Here is a 16018-nt window from a genome sequence, read left to right on the forward strand (position 1 = left end):
GAGCAGCCCTGACCACGGCTGCGCCCAGAGGGTCTCGGCATCCCCCGGAGCATCCTTGCTCCGCGCTTGGGAGCCGGCATCCCGCAGGGAAACACCTCCGGAGGGCACGAGGAGCAGTGCGGAGGGAGCTTTTCCCCATCCCACCCCTCCAATCCCCATCCCACGCCCCCCAGGCCAGGCACGTGTGAAGCCCCCCTTGCTGCATGCCTCCCATGCGTTTATTACCCAGCGTAAAAATCCCATCACCGTGACGTCGGGGAACGCCCTGGCGCCCATCGGCCGTGGTGTCCATCCTTAGCCGCTCCTGGCGGGCCCCTCACCAGCTCCTCTCTGACACCCCGCTTTGCCGCAGGTGCTTTGGGCAGCCTGCCTCCGGCGCAGCACCCTTCATCCCCAACCTCCTGCCTGCAGGAAGCAGTGGGGCAGGAGACCGGCAGGGCCAAGTCCTTGCCGTCGCTGGTTTTGGAGAATTCGTTTCCAGAGCCTTTGGGCAAGACGGCCTGCTCCTTTCATCCTTTCTTCCTTCCAGCTCATGGGGAAAAGCTTTTTGGCGCCAGCATTAGCCGCAGCACAGACCCAGCCCCGTCCCTGTCCCTCGCCAGTGCGGTTTGGGGTTTTTCCCCTGTTCCCCATGGCCGCTTTCTTTGCACGTGGCAGTTTTCCACCTGGCTTTTGTTCTCCGCCTGCTTGGCCGTACCTCCCTGCCCTCGCTCCCTGCCAACCCCAGCAAGTGATTTTTCGGACGCTGCCTCCTCAAGAGGACCTGCATCCTGGCAGGATGGGACCTGGGAGGGCTCCTTGGCGGGGTGACAGGTGACAACGGCCGTCCCCGCCCCTCACAGCTTTGGGGGGCTGGCCCCCAGGTTTGAGGCCCCACACGCTCACTGCACCCCAATCCCACCAGTGCTCACAGTCGGGATGTGGGGTGGGGGGGGTGGGGGTTGCATTCACATTGTGGGGATGAGAGCTGACTGGGGGTAGCTGGGGGCCAAGGGGGGGGTAACTGGTGAGCAGCTGGGGGTGACTGGGAGCAGCTGAGGGTGGGGGTGAGGGCAGCTGGGGGTGATGGGGGCAGCTGGGGGTGACGGAGGGAGACTAGGAAGAAAGTGGGAGTAACTGGTGAGCAGCTGGGGGTGACTGGGGGCAGCTATAGGGTGACAGGAGAGAATCCAGCAGACGACTGCGATCAGCTGGGAGTAACTGGGATCAGCTGGGAGTAACTGGGATCAGCTGGGGACAACTGGGGGTGCTTGTCGGGTAGCAAGGAGTGACCGGGCTGCAACTCGAGATGACTGGGGAGAAGTTGGAGGTGACTGGGAGCAGCTGCAGGGTTACAGGAGAGAATCCATTGGGCAACTGGAAGCGGCTGGGAGCAACTGGGGGCAGCTGCGAGGTGAGTGGGGCAGGCGCTAGGACCGCGGGGGCGCCGCAGCGACGATCGCCCCGCCCCGGTCCCCGCCCCTCACCCCTCTGGCCCCGCCCCCGGCTGCCGGCGGCGCTCCGGCCGGCGTGGGCTGGCGGCGGCGGTCGCGGCGTGATGACGTAGGCGGGAGCGCGCGGCGGCGGTGGCGGCCCCTCCGCCATGTCGAAGACCGTGGCCTATTTCTACGACCCGGACGTGGGCAACTTCCACTACGGTGCGGGCTGGGGCGGGCGGCGGGGCCGTAGGGGGACCGGAGGGGCCGGGGCGCGGGGTGCGGCCCAGCCTGGCCCCGGCTCCCGTCCCCCCACCGGCTGGGGGTGGCTCGGCGGGGCCGGGCCCAGGCCGCAGGGGTGGCTCGGCGGGTGTCGTGTCCCACCCCCCCCCCCCCCCACCCCTTCCCCGGTGACTCCCCGTGTCGTTTCCCTTCCAGGAGCCGGCCACCCCATGAAGCCGCACCGCCTGGCCCTGACCCACAGCCTGGTCCTGCACTACGGGCTCTACAAGAAGATGATCGTAAGCGGCGCTTCTCCCGGGGTCCAGCGGGCTCCCCCCCGACCCAGGCCGCGGGGGAAGGGGGGGCTGCGGAAGGCGGCTTTGGGCAGGCACCCGCCAGAGTGGGCAGTTTAGGCTTCAGCCTGTGTGAAAGGGGCCGGAGTGCTGTGTGCTGTCCTGCTGGCTTCCCACACTAGGCATGTTTTTCGCAGCTTTCTTGCCTCTCCTTCAGCTCCCCTTTTGGCCCAGCAGGTAACAGAGCTGTTGCAGACGAGGCTTTAAGCAGCCTCCGGCATTCTCACCCACCGGGGCACCCGTTGTACCACCCAGAGCTGGCTCACACCCTGAGGGAAAGGTGCCGTCGCTGGTTGTGAGCGTCCTGTTCCTGGAGCTGCAGCAGTGCCGCTGGGGACTGTGCCTGAAATTTTTGTGTCTGTAGCCCCTTCTAGGAAGGACACAGTGACTGCTGTGCACTGTCTGATCGTAGAACAGTAAAACTGGGGGGAAAAAAAAAAAGCCTCAGGAGGGTTGCTAATTCACCTTGACGCCTTAATGGGGTTTACTAATGCCATCTCGTACCTGGGCAGCGACTGTCCAGCCTACTCTTCAGAGGCTTTGTTGCCCAGCCAGCTCAGACGACCTAGTCCAGTGCACTCAGATTCCTACTGTTAGAAAGACTTTTCTCTTCCTGAAATCTAGCCTGTGTAAAACATCATCGGCATGTAGCAATAATCAGAAAGAAAACTTAAATCTTTGTCTTTTTGAGAAATGAGCTAGTTTGGGGATGGTGGAATATCGCTATGGATGTAGGGTGCCTCTCTTTTGAAGTATTTCATTTCACCTGGTGCAAGCAGGATTGAACCATGCTCCTTTCCCTGGAATCCATGTTCACTTTCCTGCCCGTTCTTGCAGCGCAGGGTGAATGAAAAGCTCTCAGGAGCACAGGGCGCGTAACTTAATGCCTCACGATGCAAAATGAAGGCAGGAATGGTAAAAGTATTTTACCGTTCTACCCCTTTTGAGGTGGCTTTTCCCCATTTTGACATGCAGAACGTGCTGCCTGCTGCTGCTGATCGTTTTGAGGCAACTTGTTTTCTCTCCTGTTGGCTTATTCTCGCTTTCGGTGCGGCGAGATTGTTTCTGAGCTGTTTCAGACGGTTGAGTGATTCAATTCCTGGGCTGACTGGGGCGGTTCCAGGTTGTGCTGTCTGATCCAGAGGCTGGGTGTAGCTGCTGCCTGTTGTCTCTGCACCTCTGCACCTGTCTGATGTGCCCTGGGGAAAGGCCCCTACCAGGAATGTTCCTCTAAATATTGTAGGCTACAGTTCCAGGTAACTCTGGGTTTGTGTATGTATATGGAATCACAGAGTGGGAGGGACCTTCGAAGCCCACCCAGCCCACCCCCCCTGCCAGGAGCAGGGACATCTCCAACCAGATCAGGTTGCTCAGAGCCCCGGCCAACCTGGCCTGGAATGTTTCCAGGGATGGGGCATCCACTACCTCTCTGGGCAACCTGGGCCAGTGCTCCACCACCCTCAGCGTAAAAAATTTCTTCCTTATATCCAGTCTAAATCTGCTGCCTTCTACTTTAAACCCATTACTCCTCGTCCTGTCACAGCAGGCCCTACTGAAGAGTCTCTCCCCATCTTTCCTGCAGCCCCCTTTGGGCACTGGAAGGCCGCTCTGAGGTCTCCCCGGAGCCTCCTCTTCTCCAGGCTGAGCAGCCCCAGCTCTCTCAGCCTGGCCTCACAGCAGAGCTGCTCCAGCCCTCTCAGCATCTGCGTGGCCTCCTCTGGACTCGCTCCAAGAGGTTCACGTCCTTCTGATGTTCAGGGGTCCAGAGCTGGATGCAGTTTGTATACACACGTGTGTACATATAGGGACATACATGCGTTTACTGTGTCTTTTTGTGGGAGTTACCTCGTTAAAAGAGGTGAAGAGCGCTTCTGTCACAGTAATTACTGTGCGTTGCTCTGATCTGTGAGGGATGTTGTGACTTTCCCTCGTCCTTCCTCTTTATGCTTGTGCGTCCCATGTGCTTTCCTCACCCTTCTGCAGTCGAGCTCCGCAAACCAGCCGCTTCCCCTCTTACTCATGAGCCTGAACTGAGTGACCCCACAAGTTACTCAAAGGTACATAGAACTCTGTCATAGACTGTTGCTTGCAATTGTAGAGGGTTGCAAGTAACTGGTGATGGTTGGGCTTATTTTGAGGCAGTGGAGGAGAAAGCGTGAGCAGCTTGGCTTGGTGACGTGCTCTCACATCTGCAGCACGTTTTGGGGGTTAATCCTGAGCTGCTGTGATGGTGCAGAGCTGTGAGATAATTACCTTCCCAGGCTCCTTGTCCCCACCGGTAGATGTTAAACAAAACTATAACCAACCCTCAAAGGCCTGACTAAATATTTAGTTGTGATACCAAAAAAAAAACCCTGTCCTTAAAGGTCATTTCTCAAGCACTTGAGAGTTGGGCGATGTTCAAACCAAAGCTGCATCACCGTGAGCACGCGAGAGCAGGATTAGAGCTGTGGATTCCGTTCTGGCGTGTTTACGGGGTCTCCTCCACTGTTTGGGCAGGACAAGGCGCAAAATGCACGCGAGTGTGACGGCAGTACAGACTTCCTGCTTTTTATTTCTTGAGGAAAAGCTTGAACAGCCAAACTGATCCAAGTGGGGCAGAGGGAGAAGCTGCGGTGACGTGCTGTTGCACTGGCAGGGGGATGCAGTCCTGCCACTCGAGCCAAGTGGAATCTGCAGAATTTTTCTTCCAGATTTTTCCTGTAAATGTGAGTTTGTGTGAGTAACTTCCCTAGAGCTGGGATTTTTTTTTGCAGAAGCAGCAAAAAGCACTTTCTGACACAACACTGGTAAATGTCGCATCCGTGTCTGAATGAGGCAGGAGGCAGAGCTTTGACACATTTTTAGTCCTGAAACCCTTTTTAGGGGTTATATTTTCACAAGATGCCGTCATGAAGCTGAAAACCACAGAGGAAACTTCATCCTGGGCAGTCAGTGACTGGCAAAGTTACGAGCAAATAAAAGCAGGGGTTATGGCCAGCGGTGGCTGTGCAAGGCCCTGTTAACTTTGTCTGGTGGTTACAGCACTATCCGCCCTCTCTGCCCCCTCCAAAGAAAGACCGCTGTCCTGTCGAGCGGCGTTTGCCTCTTTGCACCCTTCCCAGCTTATCTGGGAAAGAACGCGGTGAGCCAAGGCTCAGTGTTCCTGGAAGAGGGATGGTTGTCCTGCTGCTCACCTTCTCTGCTGCCTCTTCCTGCTGCCTTTCTTGCGCTGCATCCAGAAGCTGTTGGATCCCTGCGTGAGCCAATGCGACTCAGGAACTCGGCAAAGCTGGAAGAGTTTTCCGTGGAGTTAGCAAAGCGAGGCAGCGGGCAGAGGGGGCTGGGTGCCAGAGCTGGCTTAGGAAGGTGGCTGGGATTGCTGGGAGCAGGGTGAAGGGTGGAAGGAGGCAGGTTTCCTCTGCCAGGAGCTGTCAGGCTTGAAGGTTTTGGTCTTTTTTTTTTTTTTTCCTTCCCTTTCTGTTTTCAATCACACATCCCTGCTTTTTGTTGTCCAAGAGAGCCTCTGCATATCCAGTGAGAGCTATTTCTTCTCCCTGATGACTTTTTAGCATTGTTTTTGGTCTTGTTTAATTTAATCAGCTGCCTGGATTCCTGGGAGATACCCGTGCAGAGCCCGTGTGGGGAACAGGTCTTGCCTTCGCCCATGGCGGCTGCGCTAATGGCTGGTGCTTGTGAGTCTCCTCATCCTCCTCGTTCGAGTTGCCAGAGGCAGCAGCCCCCAGGAAACGCTGGACCCCACGCATCCGTGTGGGAAACACCACACCACGTGCAGATCAGTTCAGGAAAGGAGATGAGGTGTTTGTTAGGGTATCTTGTGTCTCTGAAAATGGACGTGCTTCCTGCTGAGCCCGGGAAAGGGGCACGTTGGTGCGGTCAGCCTGAGAAATTTTCCCTGTGGAGACAAGCTCGTGCATCTTACTATTTTCTTCATGTTTCACTTTTTCTGTAAAGTGCGTGCTTTAATTAAGAGGAATCTGGAAACACAAAAAAGATCTCTTATTGATTTCATTCCAGCTTTAATTGTCTCACGCTAGGTATGTGGCGTTAATTTTTAACTTCCTATAGATTGAGGTATGCGCGTTAAGTCCCAAACTGGCAAGCCTGTGTTCTCACAAGATCTTTAACTTGAATCCATCCAGTTCCCTGGCTGGTTTTTGCCAGCTTTCCAAAGGAAAGAAAGCTTTTGCAACTCCTCCATCTGCCTGTGAGCTTTCTCCTATAACTTTTGAACCAATCAGCCCGTTACAGGCAAATCTGACAGAGGGACCGGAACCACCCTTGTATCAAGGTCTTAAAATTGTATGAAAGCTGGTGACTGAGAAGGGAATAAGTGAAGAAAAACCTGTGGTTTGAACTCGGCTGCTTTATTCTGCCGCCTTATCTGAGGAGGGGTATGTGTGCAGTAGGAGAAGGAAGACATCAGAGAGTATATGGCAGAGCTGCAGTTGTGATGAGACACAGGAGACAGGTTTGTGGCTAGAAGAGGGAAATCAGTAGGAAGGCAGGCTTCATGGAGCAACTTGTTGAGTTTAAATGGACACAAATGTCAGGAACCCAATGTGTTGGAACACTTTCTGATACACCTCGCGCAGGTCGGTTGTCAGTTAGCTTGAGATTTCTCACAACCAGAGCAAACCTGAGTTTGGAAGGGAAATAAGTCTTGCCTTTCTCTCTTGAAGGTTTTCAAACCGTACCAGGCGTCCCAGCATGACATGTGCCGATTCCACTCCGAGGACTACATCGACTTCCTGCAGAGAGTGAGTCCCAACAACATGCAGGGCTTCACTAAGAGCCTCAACGCCTTCAACGTGGGCGATGACTGGTGAGTGTGTGGTGCCTCCTGCGAACTCACAGCTGGAGAGGGTGCCGTATCCAGAGAGCTCCTTTTGAACCTCTCATTTCTTATTTGTAACCAGAATGAGGTGCACGTCCCTCCTGTTTGTATCAGATTACTGCAACCTCCTCGATTCATCGTCCTTCTCTTTAGATCTTACAGTCCTTTTTAGATCTATATTTAGTCTGTAAGCTTGTTGGGTTAGAGAATGTGTGTCTCTACTTGTTCTTGCAGAGCCTCCAGTTCTTCTGGAATATGCCAACTATTTTTTTTAAATAGTTACCCATCATTTTAGCTAGCTTAATACATGCATGTTAAATTCAAGACAACTTTGAGAGCCTGATTTTCAGGTAGAACTAAGGAGGTACTGATGCTTCTGTACAAAACTACATGAGATCATAGAATCATAGAATGGTTAGAGTTGGAAGGGACCTTCAAAGGTCATCTAGTCCAACCACCCTGCAAGGAGCAGGGACATCTCCAACTAGATCAGGTTGCTCAGAGCCTCATCCAGCCTGGCCTTGAACGTTTCCAGAGATGGGGCCTCCACCACCTTTCTGGGCAACCTGTTCCATTGTAAAAAATTTTTTCCTAATATCCAATCTAAATCTATCCTCCTCTATTTTAAAACCGTTACCCCTCGTCCTACCACACCAGGCTCTGCTGAACAGCCTCTCCCCATCTTTCTTGTAGGCCCCCTTGAGGCACTGGGAGGCCGCTCTAAGGTCTCCCTGGAGCCTCCTCTTCTCCAGGCTGAACAGCCCCAGCTCTCTCAGCCTGGCCTCACAGCAGAGCTGCTCCAGCCCTCTCATCATCTGCGTGGCCTCCTCTGGACCTTCTCCAACTGGTCCGTGTCCTTCTTGTGTTGGGGGCTCCAGAACTGGACGCAGTGCTGCAGGTGGGGTCTCACCAGGGCAGAGCAGAGGGGCAGAATCCCCTCCCTCGACCTGCTGGCCACGCTTCTCTTGATGCAGCCCAGGATGCGGTTGGCCTTCTGACCTGCAAGGGCGCATTGCCGGCTCATGTTGAGCTTCTCACCCACCAGCACTCTCAAATCTTGTTGTGAATATTCAATTCCAGTGTTTAATGCTCGTAAGAGATGAACGAAATGTGGGTGACTGAGGAAGTAGCAATATGCCTTGCCTGCTGAGGATTTGAAGGACTGTCAGAGTAAGATTGTTCTTACATATTCTGTGGAGGGGAAAGCTGCAAGTCCTAGCACAGGAGGAGTTATGTTAGCTAGAGATCAGGGTTATCCTACGAAGACACTAGTATAGCCTGTTTTTTAATATTCAGGCTGAGCATCAGAGGACTGTTCTGTAACCTTGCTGCTCTGATGATCAGAAATGAAAGGGGAAATACAACCCCGCAGGCTCTAAGCCGTTGCTTGTCCGTGAATGAAGTGTGATGAGAAGCCAGCGAGCTGGTGACACAGGGGCTCCACGTCCTGTGTTTCTGTACTCTCCTGGTGCCCGGGCTGGCTCTGGGGATGGGATGGATCAGACCTCAGTGCTGTCTTAAGAGCAGCGTTCCTCTCTGGTTGCAGTATAACCACATGCTGGGAAGCGGAGTTGAGGGCAGGGTTTTCCAGATAGAGGCGGGGGGAGAGGAGCAGACCAGTCCTCCCCTCTCCTGGTGCAGTGTCTCACATCACGTCCTAGCTCTGTGCACACGTCAGCAGGGCCGCAGGACAGACGCTGGCACGTGATGTGAGCAGGGAGCCTTTTCAGGACTGGCTGGGAAGCTTTGGGAGTCGTTACCAAATTTGCTGAGTTTCCTATTGTGTTTGCAGCCAGGCTGCTTGCCTGCTGGTACTCAGTGAGTTCCAGGCAGGGTAAGGGTGATCCCAAATTAACTCCTCCACAGAGAGTGAGTTTTGATCTTGCTCAGATAATGTCCCTGGACAGTTTTATTCCCGGCTTTGCCCTGGTGAAAGGAGAAGGAATGAGAAGTTGTTCTGTGTTTGAATCCTGGTTTCTTTTTCAGCCCAGTGTTTCCAGGCCTCTTTGAATTTTGCTCTCGCTATACTGGGGCCTCCCTGCAGGGAGCCACGCAGCTGAACAACAAGGTAATAGAGCTGATGTGCTTGTCTTTTTGAAACACAGGCATAAGCCAGCTGATTTTCAATTTAACGAGAACCTCATGGATGCGGTTTGTGAAACAGCGCGGCAAGCGCTGCTATATTGCAGTGTAAATACCTGGCGCTGTCGGACTGTGAAGCTTGAGACCATTCCTGTGCTGTCAGAGGGAACTATTCAGGAGGTGTTGAAACCAGAGGGAGTCACAGGATACTAACACCGCACGTACGGAAGTCACAAAGCACTCTCAGTGCTGTAGAACAAACCTGGGGCCTTCAATGAAACCAGCTGCTGGGAGACCTCACCGTTGCTGCTGGGTCTCTGCTGTGGAAATGCACTAAATGAGGTCCTGCAGAAGGTCTGAAGAAGAGGGTCCCTTGGGAGGGCATCAGATAAAGTTACAGTGGCTTGAGTCTTTTAGAGACCTGGGAAAGGTCTAACGAGCGTAAAGAAGTGCAGGAACAAACTGTATGTGCCAGGTGCTCCTGCCGCTGACTGGAACGGGGGCAGCGGTGGTGGGAGATGGACCTTTTCTGGTCCAGGAACGTAGAGCACAGGGCTAATCCGATATGGACATGATGTGACCAAAACTGTTAGCTGGGCTGACGACCAAGGTGGAGCTGGAGCTTTGAAAGGCCTCCGTAGGAGAGGAAAAGGACAGAAGGGTGTTTGTGGGCCCCAGGGCAGGCTGAAGCGGGTGCAGTGTTGTTGTTGCCACGTTGTCACGTTTAACTAACTTATCTTCCCTTTCTTAGATCTGTGATATTGCAATAAACTGGGCAGGGGGCCTGCATCATGCCAAAAAGTTCGAGGTAATGAGGCACAGCTGTGGCATCTCTGTCTTTTTGAGGCCCAGGCTTTATGTTGGTCCGGTTCTAATGCTGTTTGGTTTTCTCTGTCCTGCAGGCTTCTGGGTTTTGTTATGTTAACGACATAGTTATCGGCATCCTGGAGCTGCTCAAGTAAGTTCATGGGGCAGGTGGTGTCTTGGCTGGTGTGTGGTTTCCCTCTGCTGTGTCGTTGTTTTCTCTCTCTGTTTCCCTCCTTGTTTGCCTTTCTGGCGTCCAGCAAGGCCAACAACTTGATTTTTGTCCTGGCCTCCTCTTCAGACATGAGAAATGGAGCTTGAGAATTGGAATATCTGACTCTAGTTTTGTTGCACGCAGCTCAGGGGATACGGAAGAGTTCTTCCATTCCCTTTCTCACCCATCTGTGAAGTACTCATTTCAGGCTCTCCTGAGTCCCAGCATGTTTGCTGCAGTGAGCCTTTTGTAGGTAAATGGGAATTATGGCTCACTGGAGGCCGTGAAATGACTTGAATCTTTCTTGATTTGCTTGAGTGGCTTAAGAACAGGGCTTCAGCAATACATGGATGATCAAAGGACACTTTTTAGAAAAAAAGAAAAATAAATTCAGAATGGGAAGAAGAGTTACAGGGATACCTTCTATTTCTTGTATTAATCTGTGATTTTTTTCTTTGTTTTTTTCTGCTCTTGCATCCCCTCCTTGTTACTGAATCTGAGACAAGATGTTATAGAATTTAAAAAGATTGAGGGTTGACCAGTCAATAGTTACATGACTGGTGGTTTGCTCCCAAAGCAGGAGTTTCTTGTTACCTCCTTCCTCTCTGCCAGTCTTCCCTGAGAGGCTTCAAATCCAGCCCAGTTACCTCTTGTGGGAGATTATAATGTGTCCTTATTTTTTGTTACGTCTTTTCAGGAACCATTTCTGCAGCAGGTGGCTGCACACTTGACTTTGCTTTCCACCATGGAAGTACTGGGGCGTCTCTGCTCTTGGAAGGTTCCTTTCTCCCCTTGCAAGTGTGCAAAGGCTGTGTGTACTCATCTCCTCTTTCTCCTTGCTGTCATTTGTCTTTGGGACAAATAATCTCGACTGTCTTAAATAGTTTGTCTCTCTTGGGAGTCTGAGGCAGGGTCCTGCTCTGCTGATCTGCGTGGATCAGCACTGTCAACCAGTTTGATCAGATCACTGCAGACACACTTGAAGCCATGGTTCCAGTGCAGATGGCACAAACCACATGCTCTTCCTCTCTGCTTCGATGTTGTCTTGTTTTATCAGGTCCCTCCCCGGTCCCCTAGGATTTTGGAATGGCTGCCAGCTCCCCTTTTCTGTGGGGACTGACCAGATGCGGTGTTTCTTTGCGAAAAGCTGGAGAAGTTCTCTCCAGCCACTCAGGCAGCTGTAGAGCTGGCAGGCAGGGATGACTTAGGGCTCTCCACATCAGCTTTGACTCTTACCTCAATGTATTTGCTTGTGAGATCTCCCCTCCTTCACCCTCTGTCTCTGTGACCCAGCAGGCTGCTTCTCCAGTAAATTTAGTCCAGCCTGGTGTTCTTGGTGCTAGCCAGCTGAGAAATAGTGCTACCCGTAATCTGGCGTGTGGAGGAAGTAAGTTCTCCTACCTCCTCCTTGGCCAGATTACTTTTCACTTATGCATGCAGTTAAAAATCATTGGAGCTCTTGAAGATCAACTGACAGCAGGTTGTTTGTAGAAAAAACAAAGCCCACACCTTTCTAACCCGTATGTGGTTAAAATAGGTTTTATTTATCGTACGCTTTCAAAGGTATTTCTGGCCCCATGTGAAGACTTTTTATTCTAATATTTATTTTCAAGAACATCAGAAGAAAATGTTATAGTGGTGAGACATGTTTGTATACAAAATGTCACACATTTGAATTCATCTGATATGCCTGGGGTGGGACGGGTGAGCTCTTTTGGCAGGCGGGCTTGTGGGATGTCGGTGGTGCTTTTCAGAGCTCTGAGCGATACTGGGGCGCGGTGAGGGTGGGTGCGGTACGGCAGTGATGTTATTTTTCCTCCTGTATCCCACAGATACCACCCACGTGTTCTGTATATCGACATCGATATCCACCATGGAGATGGTGTGCAGGAGGCTTTCTACTTGACGGACCGTGTCATGACAGTGTCGTTTCATAAATACGGGAACTATTTCTTTCCTGGCACGGGTGTGTATTTTCCCTTGTGTGAACCTGGCCTCACTTCAGAATCCTTTGAAAGCTCTGCTTTCTGGAGTATAAAATCACAAAATTGGAGCTGCAGGGAGAAATGATGGAAGAAAGAGCGTGGAAAAGCAATTAGAGAGGAAGAGAAGTCTAGTCATTTGTAAGAAAGGGATCCTAGCTAGGTTGAGAGATTTGAACCCAGAGCAGATCTGACCTTTCTGCGCCGGCTCTGCTGTCTCAGAGCTGTTGTGACTCTCCTGTCTTTCCCTGGCCAGGTGACATGTATGAAGTTGGCGCAGAGAGCGGTCGTTATTACTGTCTCAACGTGCCTCTACGAGATGGCATTGATGACCAAAGTAAGTCGGTGTTCCATGCCGTTTCCCGGGACACTTACTGGTCCTTCTGCGGCAGAGCCGTGACTAACCTACCTTTCTCTCCAAAGGTTACAAACACCTCTTCCAGCCGGTCATTAATCAGGTGGTAGATTACTATCAGCCCACGTGCATAGTACTGCAGGTAAGAAAGCAAGCCTCTGCACGCGTCCATCTTTTTCGGAGACTCTAGGATGGAGGGGCGCACTTTCGATGCGTTACCTTCTGTTCCCAGCGGGTCAGGGTTGATGTGTCCTAGCTGACCTTCCGTCTGTCCCCTCTGGTGAATGAGGGTGGGTGGAGACGCTGATGTGTGTCTGGAAAGCAATGTCTCTGTAGCCAAAATTCAGTTGTTCTTTTTCTGTTCTCCAGTGTGGTGCTGATTCTCTGGGTTGCGACCGTTTGGGCTGTTTTAACCTCAGTATAAGAGGACATGGGTAAGTACAGCGGGGCTGGGGCAGAGCCATTAGTTGAAACACCGTCCTTTAGTCCGAAGGGCTCTGATGGGTCATCTGTCGTGAGGCTTGAGCTTTGACTTTGCCCTTCCAGCATCACTGCCGGTTTTGGGGATTTTTTAACTCTGTGTGACAGGAGGGGTCTCAGAATGAGGCTTTGTACAAGGTGCTGCAGAGCGGGGGTTCACAGGGTAGCACGTGGTTCAGGCTCCCGGGGTGGAGGCCCTGAGCTCCAGGTGTATCACACCAGCCGCGGTTGCGTTCTGAGTGCATGGTGGCGTTTCTGACATGTGAATGTGTGCTGCAGTTGACAGCTCTGACGTTTTTTATTTGGGGTTTCTAGGGAGTGCGTGGAGTATGTGAAGAGCTTCAACATCCCCTTGCTGGTACTGGGAGGAGGGGGTTACACAGTCCGCAATGTGGCGCGGTGCTGGTGAGTCTCTTCTCTGCTTCTTGAGGGCCACTGGTTAAGCAGTTGCTGCAGGCTTTGTCCACGTAGCTTTCTCTAGACTGAGCTCATCTTATTCCATGTTTTCAGGACTTACGAAACGTCATTGCTTGTAGATGAAGCGATTAGCGAAGAGCTCCCCTACAGCGGTAAGTCGGAGTTCTGCTTTTTCCTCATTAGCTGAGCTAAAGTACCTGTTACATCAGCTGAAGAATTAACACTTCTGTTCTGCATTGACCAAAGATAAGATAAGACCAGACAACACTTTCTGATCTTAAAGGTGGCCTTGGTCTCCCACCAGCCACTTGTGGGCTCTGCTGGGCAGACACACCCTTTCTGTGTCACGTAACATTTAATTTGGATTGTTTCCTATTCAGTGACCTGAGTGTTATTTATCTTCACTCTGTTTCATGTAACTCCTTGCAGTTGCAGAGCTGCACATCACCATGCTTTTTAGGGTCTCATCACCCCTAGCAAGGCAGTGAGCTCTGCTCTCAGGGTGAGCAGTGCAGCTGGTGACCAGCTCCCTTGCCTCTGTGCTGTAACTGTCTTCCTCATTCCATCCCAGAGTACTTCGAATACTTTGCCCCGGACTTCACCCTCCATCCTGACGTCAGTACGAGGATTGAAAATCAGAACTCCAGGCAGGTGAGCGCTTGCAGCCTTATGGCGGTGTTCAGTAAACCCTGTGGTTGATGCTGTATCCTGTGAAACCAGGTGGGGCCCAGGCAAGGATTTCTTGTGGGCCAGAAAGCTGATGAAGAGCAAGCAGAGCCTTTCAGTTGAGATGTCAGAAAGTTTTACAGTGCTTGAGAACCTTGCTGGGTCATCTTACTGTTTTCTATGTGCTTGAGTCTCATGATTGAATTAAGTTCCCCACCTCCTCTGCTCTGATAAATAGCTTTCTGCACAAATATGTGTCTTGTGGCCACCACATAGATGTCGCGGGCAAGTAGCAGTGCTGACAGCTGTGGCTCTGTGCAGACTGCCAGGTCTCACTGTGGTGATTGCTTTTTTTTTTTTCCGTGTAGTACTTGGATCAGATCAGGCAGACAATATTTGAGAATCTGAAAATGCTGAACCATGCTCCCAGCGTGCAGATCCATGATGTCCCTTCTGACTTGCTCAGCTACGACCGCACAGATGAGCCTGATCCAGAGGAAAGAGGCTCTGAGGAAAACTACAGCAGGTACCAGCTCTCTTGTCCTGGAGAAATGGGCTTCCCTTTCCCTCTCTGCTGGGATGTGACCTGGGCATTCTTCTCTGGCCCAAGAGTGTCAGGGCTCTCCTCACTGATGGTGATTCTCTTTTCCCCCAGGCCTGAAGCTGCCAATGAGTTTTACGACGGTGACCATGATAATGACAAAGAGAGTGACGTTGAGATCTGAGGGCTCTGGTGTGGGGCTCTGGACTATGGGGGGGGCCCCCGCGTTGGACCTTGGTGCAGTGAACTGGACCACGTAGGAGCCGGTTAGCCCTCCCTTCCTGTTTGATTGCATGTGGTGGCAGCAGAAACAGCACCGCTGCAGACTCGTCCTACCTGGAGAGGCAGAGAGCAGTGAAATGTGTTCCTTACTTTCCACCACGTGTCATGGTTCCAGCTGTCACCGCTCTGGGAAAAGGAAATTCAAGTGGCACTCGAATTTGTGCTGTGTACTGGCTGGCAGCCACGCAGCTGCCTTCAGAGCCTGACCCGTGCTCCTCCAGTCACCCTTGTAACTCCCGTGCAGGCTTCTGCCAGCGAGGTGGGAGCTGGAGCAGTCATGGCTGGGATCTCTGCCTGTAATCAACAGCAGCACTTGATACATCCTGCTCTCCCCAGCTCAGGTACCCAGTCAATTGTCCTCTGAAGCCTGCACTGAGGGTTGCTTCCTGATGTCCGTTCTAACCATCTGGTGCTCCACAGCTCAAGAAAAACCATTTGAGAAGACAAGGCCAGTTGTGGGATAGGGGTTGGGAGCGTCCCGGGAGCGGCTTGATGGAGCAGATGGAGGAATGTACGCAGAGCGTAGTCTTGTTTGTTCCCCCCATACTCAATTTTGCGTTTGCAGACAAGTACTGCAACACTTGCTGAGTTGGACCTAACTTCCCTGTTTTCTTTGTTCTTGAAGAGGCTAAAATCACTGTGGAATAGAGGTTTGGCAGCCCAGGTCAGTACATAGTGTATCATGCGCCTCTGATGTAGCTTCCAGCTGTGTTTTCCAAATTGACACGTGGCCCTTCTGTGTGTTAGCAAGAGATTTGGGCTGCTTGCTCGGGGTGGAAACCATTCCCTCTTGACTGTGCCCAGGAGACATTGCTCTGCTTGTGGCTGAGGGAAGCTGCTTTCTCCAAGTCCTGTCTTCTTTCCCTCACACAGCAGAGATTTCTCTTGGCCATCCCTCAGATCCCAAACTCTGCTGCTCCTTCTCCCGAGTCATCACCTGGTACCTGCTGTGGTTTGGAGTGCGCTGTCTGGGGAGGCGGGCGGGGTTTAGCCTCTGTCTGTACTGTTCTGTTTGTTTACTGATGTCTTTAAACATTAAATGAAGAGGCGGTATTTTTCTTACCTGACCTGTTGTTCGTCTCTTTAATGCTCGTACCTTTTTGACTCCTGTCCTCCCAAGGACTGAGAACAAGTGGGCTGGTGGACACTCCTGCTTATGCCTCTGAGTACAGTAAAAGCTTTGCAGGAAGCTGCAGAGCTGCTTCGAGGAACTTTTCCTGCAGTTGTTTTAGATACCACAGTTCCTTTGAGTTGCTGTTTCCATCAGTCTCCTCTTTGCAGTCTCACTTTCCTGAAGCGGTTATTTTTCTTTGTTCCTAGACCTGCCGCTATCTCCACCTTCACTCCCCGTCCCCAGGTTCGTGACAC

At 52.2% G+C, this 16018-nt stretch overlaps 1 protein-coding gene across 1 annotated transcript; it reads left to right on the plus strand.

Annotated features, from left to right (window-relative positions):
• The first annotated feature begins 1535 nt into the window (after positions 1-1535).
• HDAC3 (histone deacetylase 3) lies at positions 1536-15717 on the plus strand. The gene is made up of 15 exons (XM_086758866.1): positions 1536-1637; positions 1854-1936; positions 6673-6815; positions 8814-8895; positions 9661-9717; positions 9812-9867; positions 11760-11893; positions 12166-12246; positions 12333-12406; positions 12634-12698; positions 13060-13149; positions 13255-13313; positions 13733-13812; positions 14196-14353; positions 14483-15717. The coding sequence occupies exons 1-15, from the start codon at positions 1583-1585 to the stop codon at positions 14550-14552; spliced, it is 1287 nt and encodes a 428-aa protein (XP_086614992.1). The 5' UTR covers positions 1536-1582; the 3' UTR covers positions 14553-15717.
• The last annotated feature ends 301 nt before the right edge of the window (positions 15718-16018 follow it).

The sequence above is a fragment of the Chlamydotis macqueenii genome, chromosome 14, assembly GCF_036417535.1.
Source record: "Chlamydotis macqueenii isolate bChlMac1 chromosome 14, bChlMac1.mat, whole genome shotgun sequence".
NCBI classification, from domain to species: Eukaryota; Metazoa; Chordata; class Aves; order Otidiformes; family Otididae; genus Chlamydotis; species Chlamydotis macqueenii.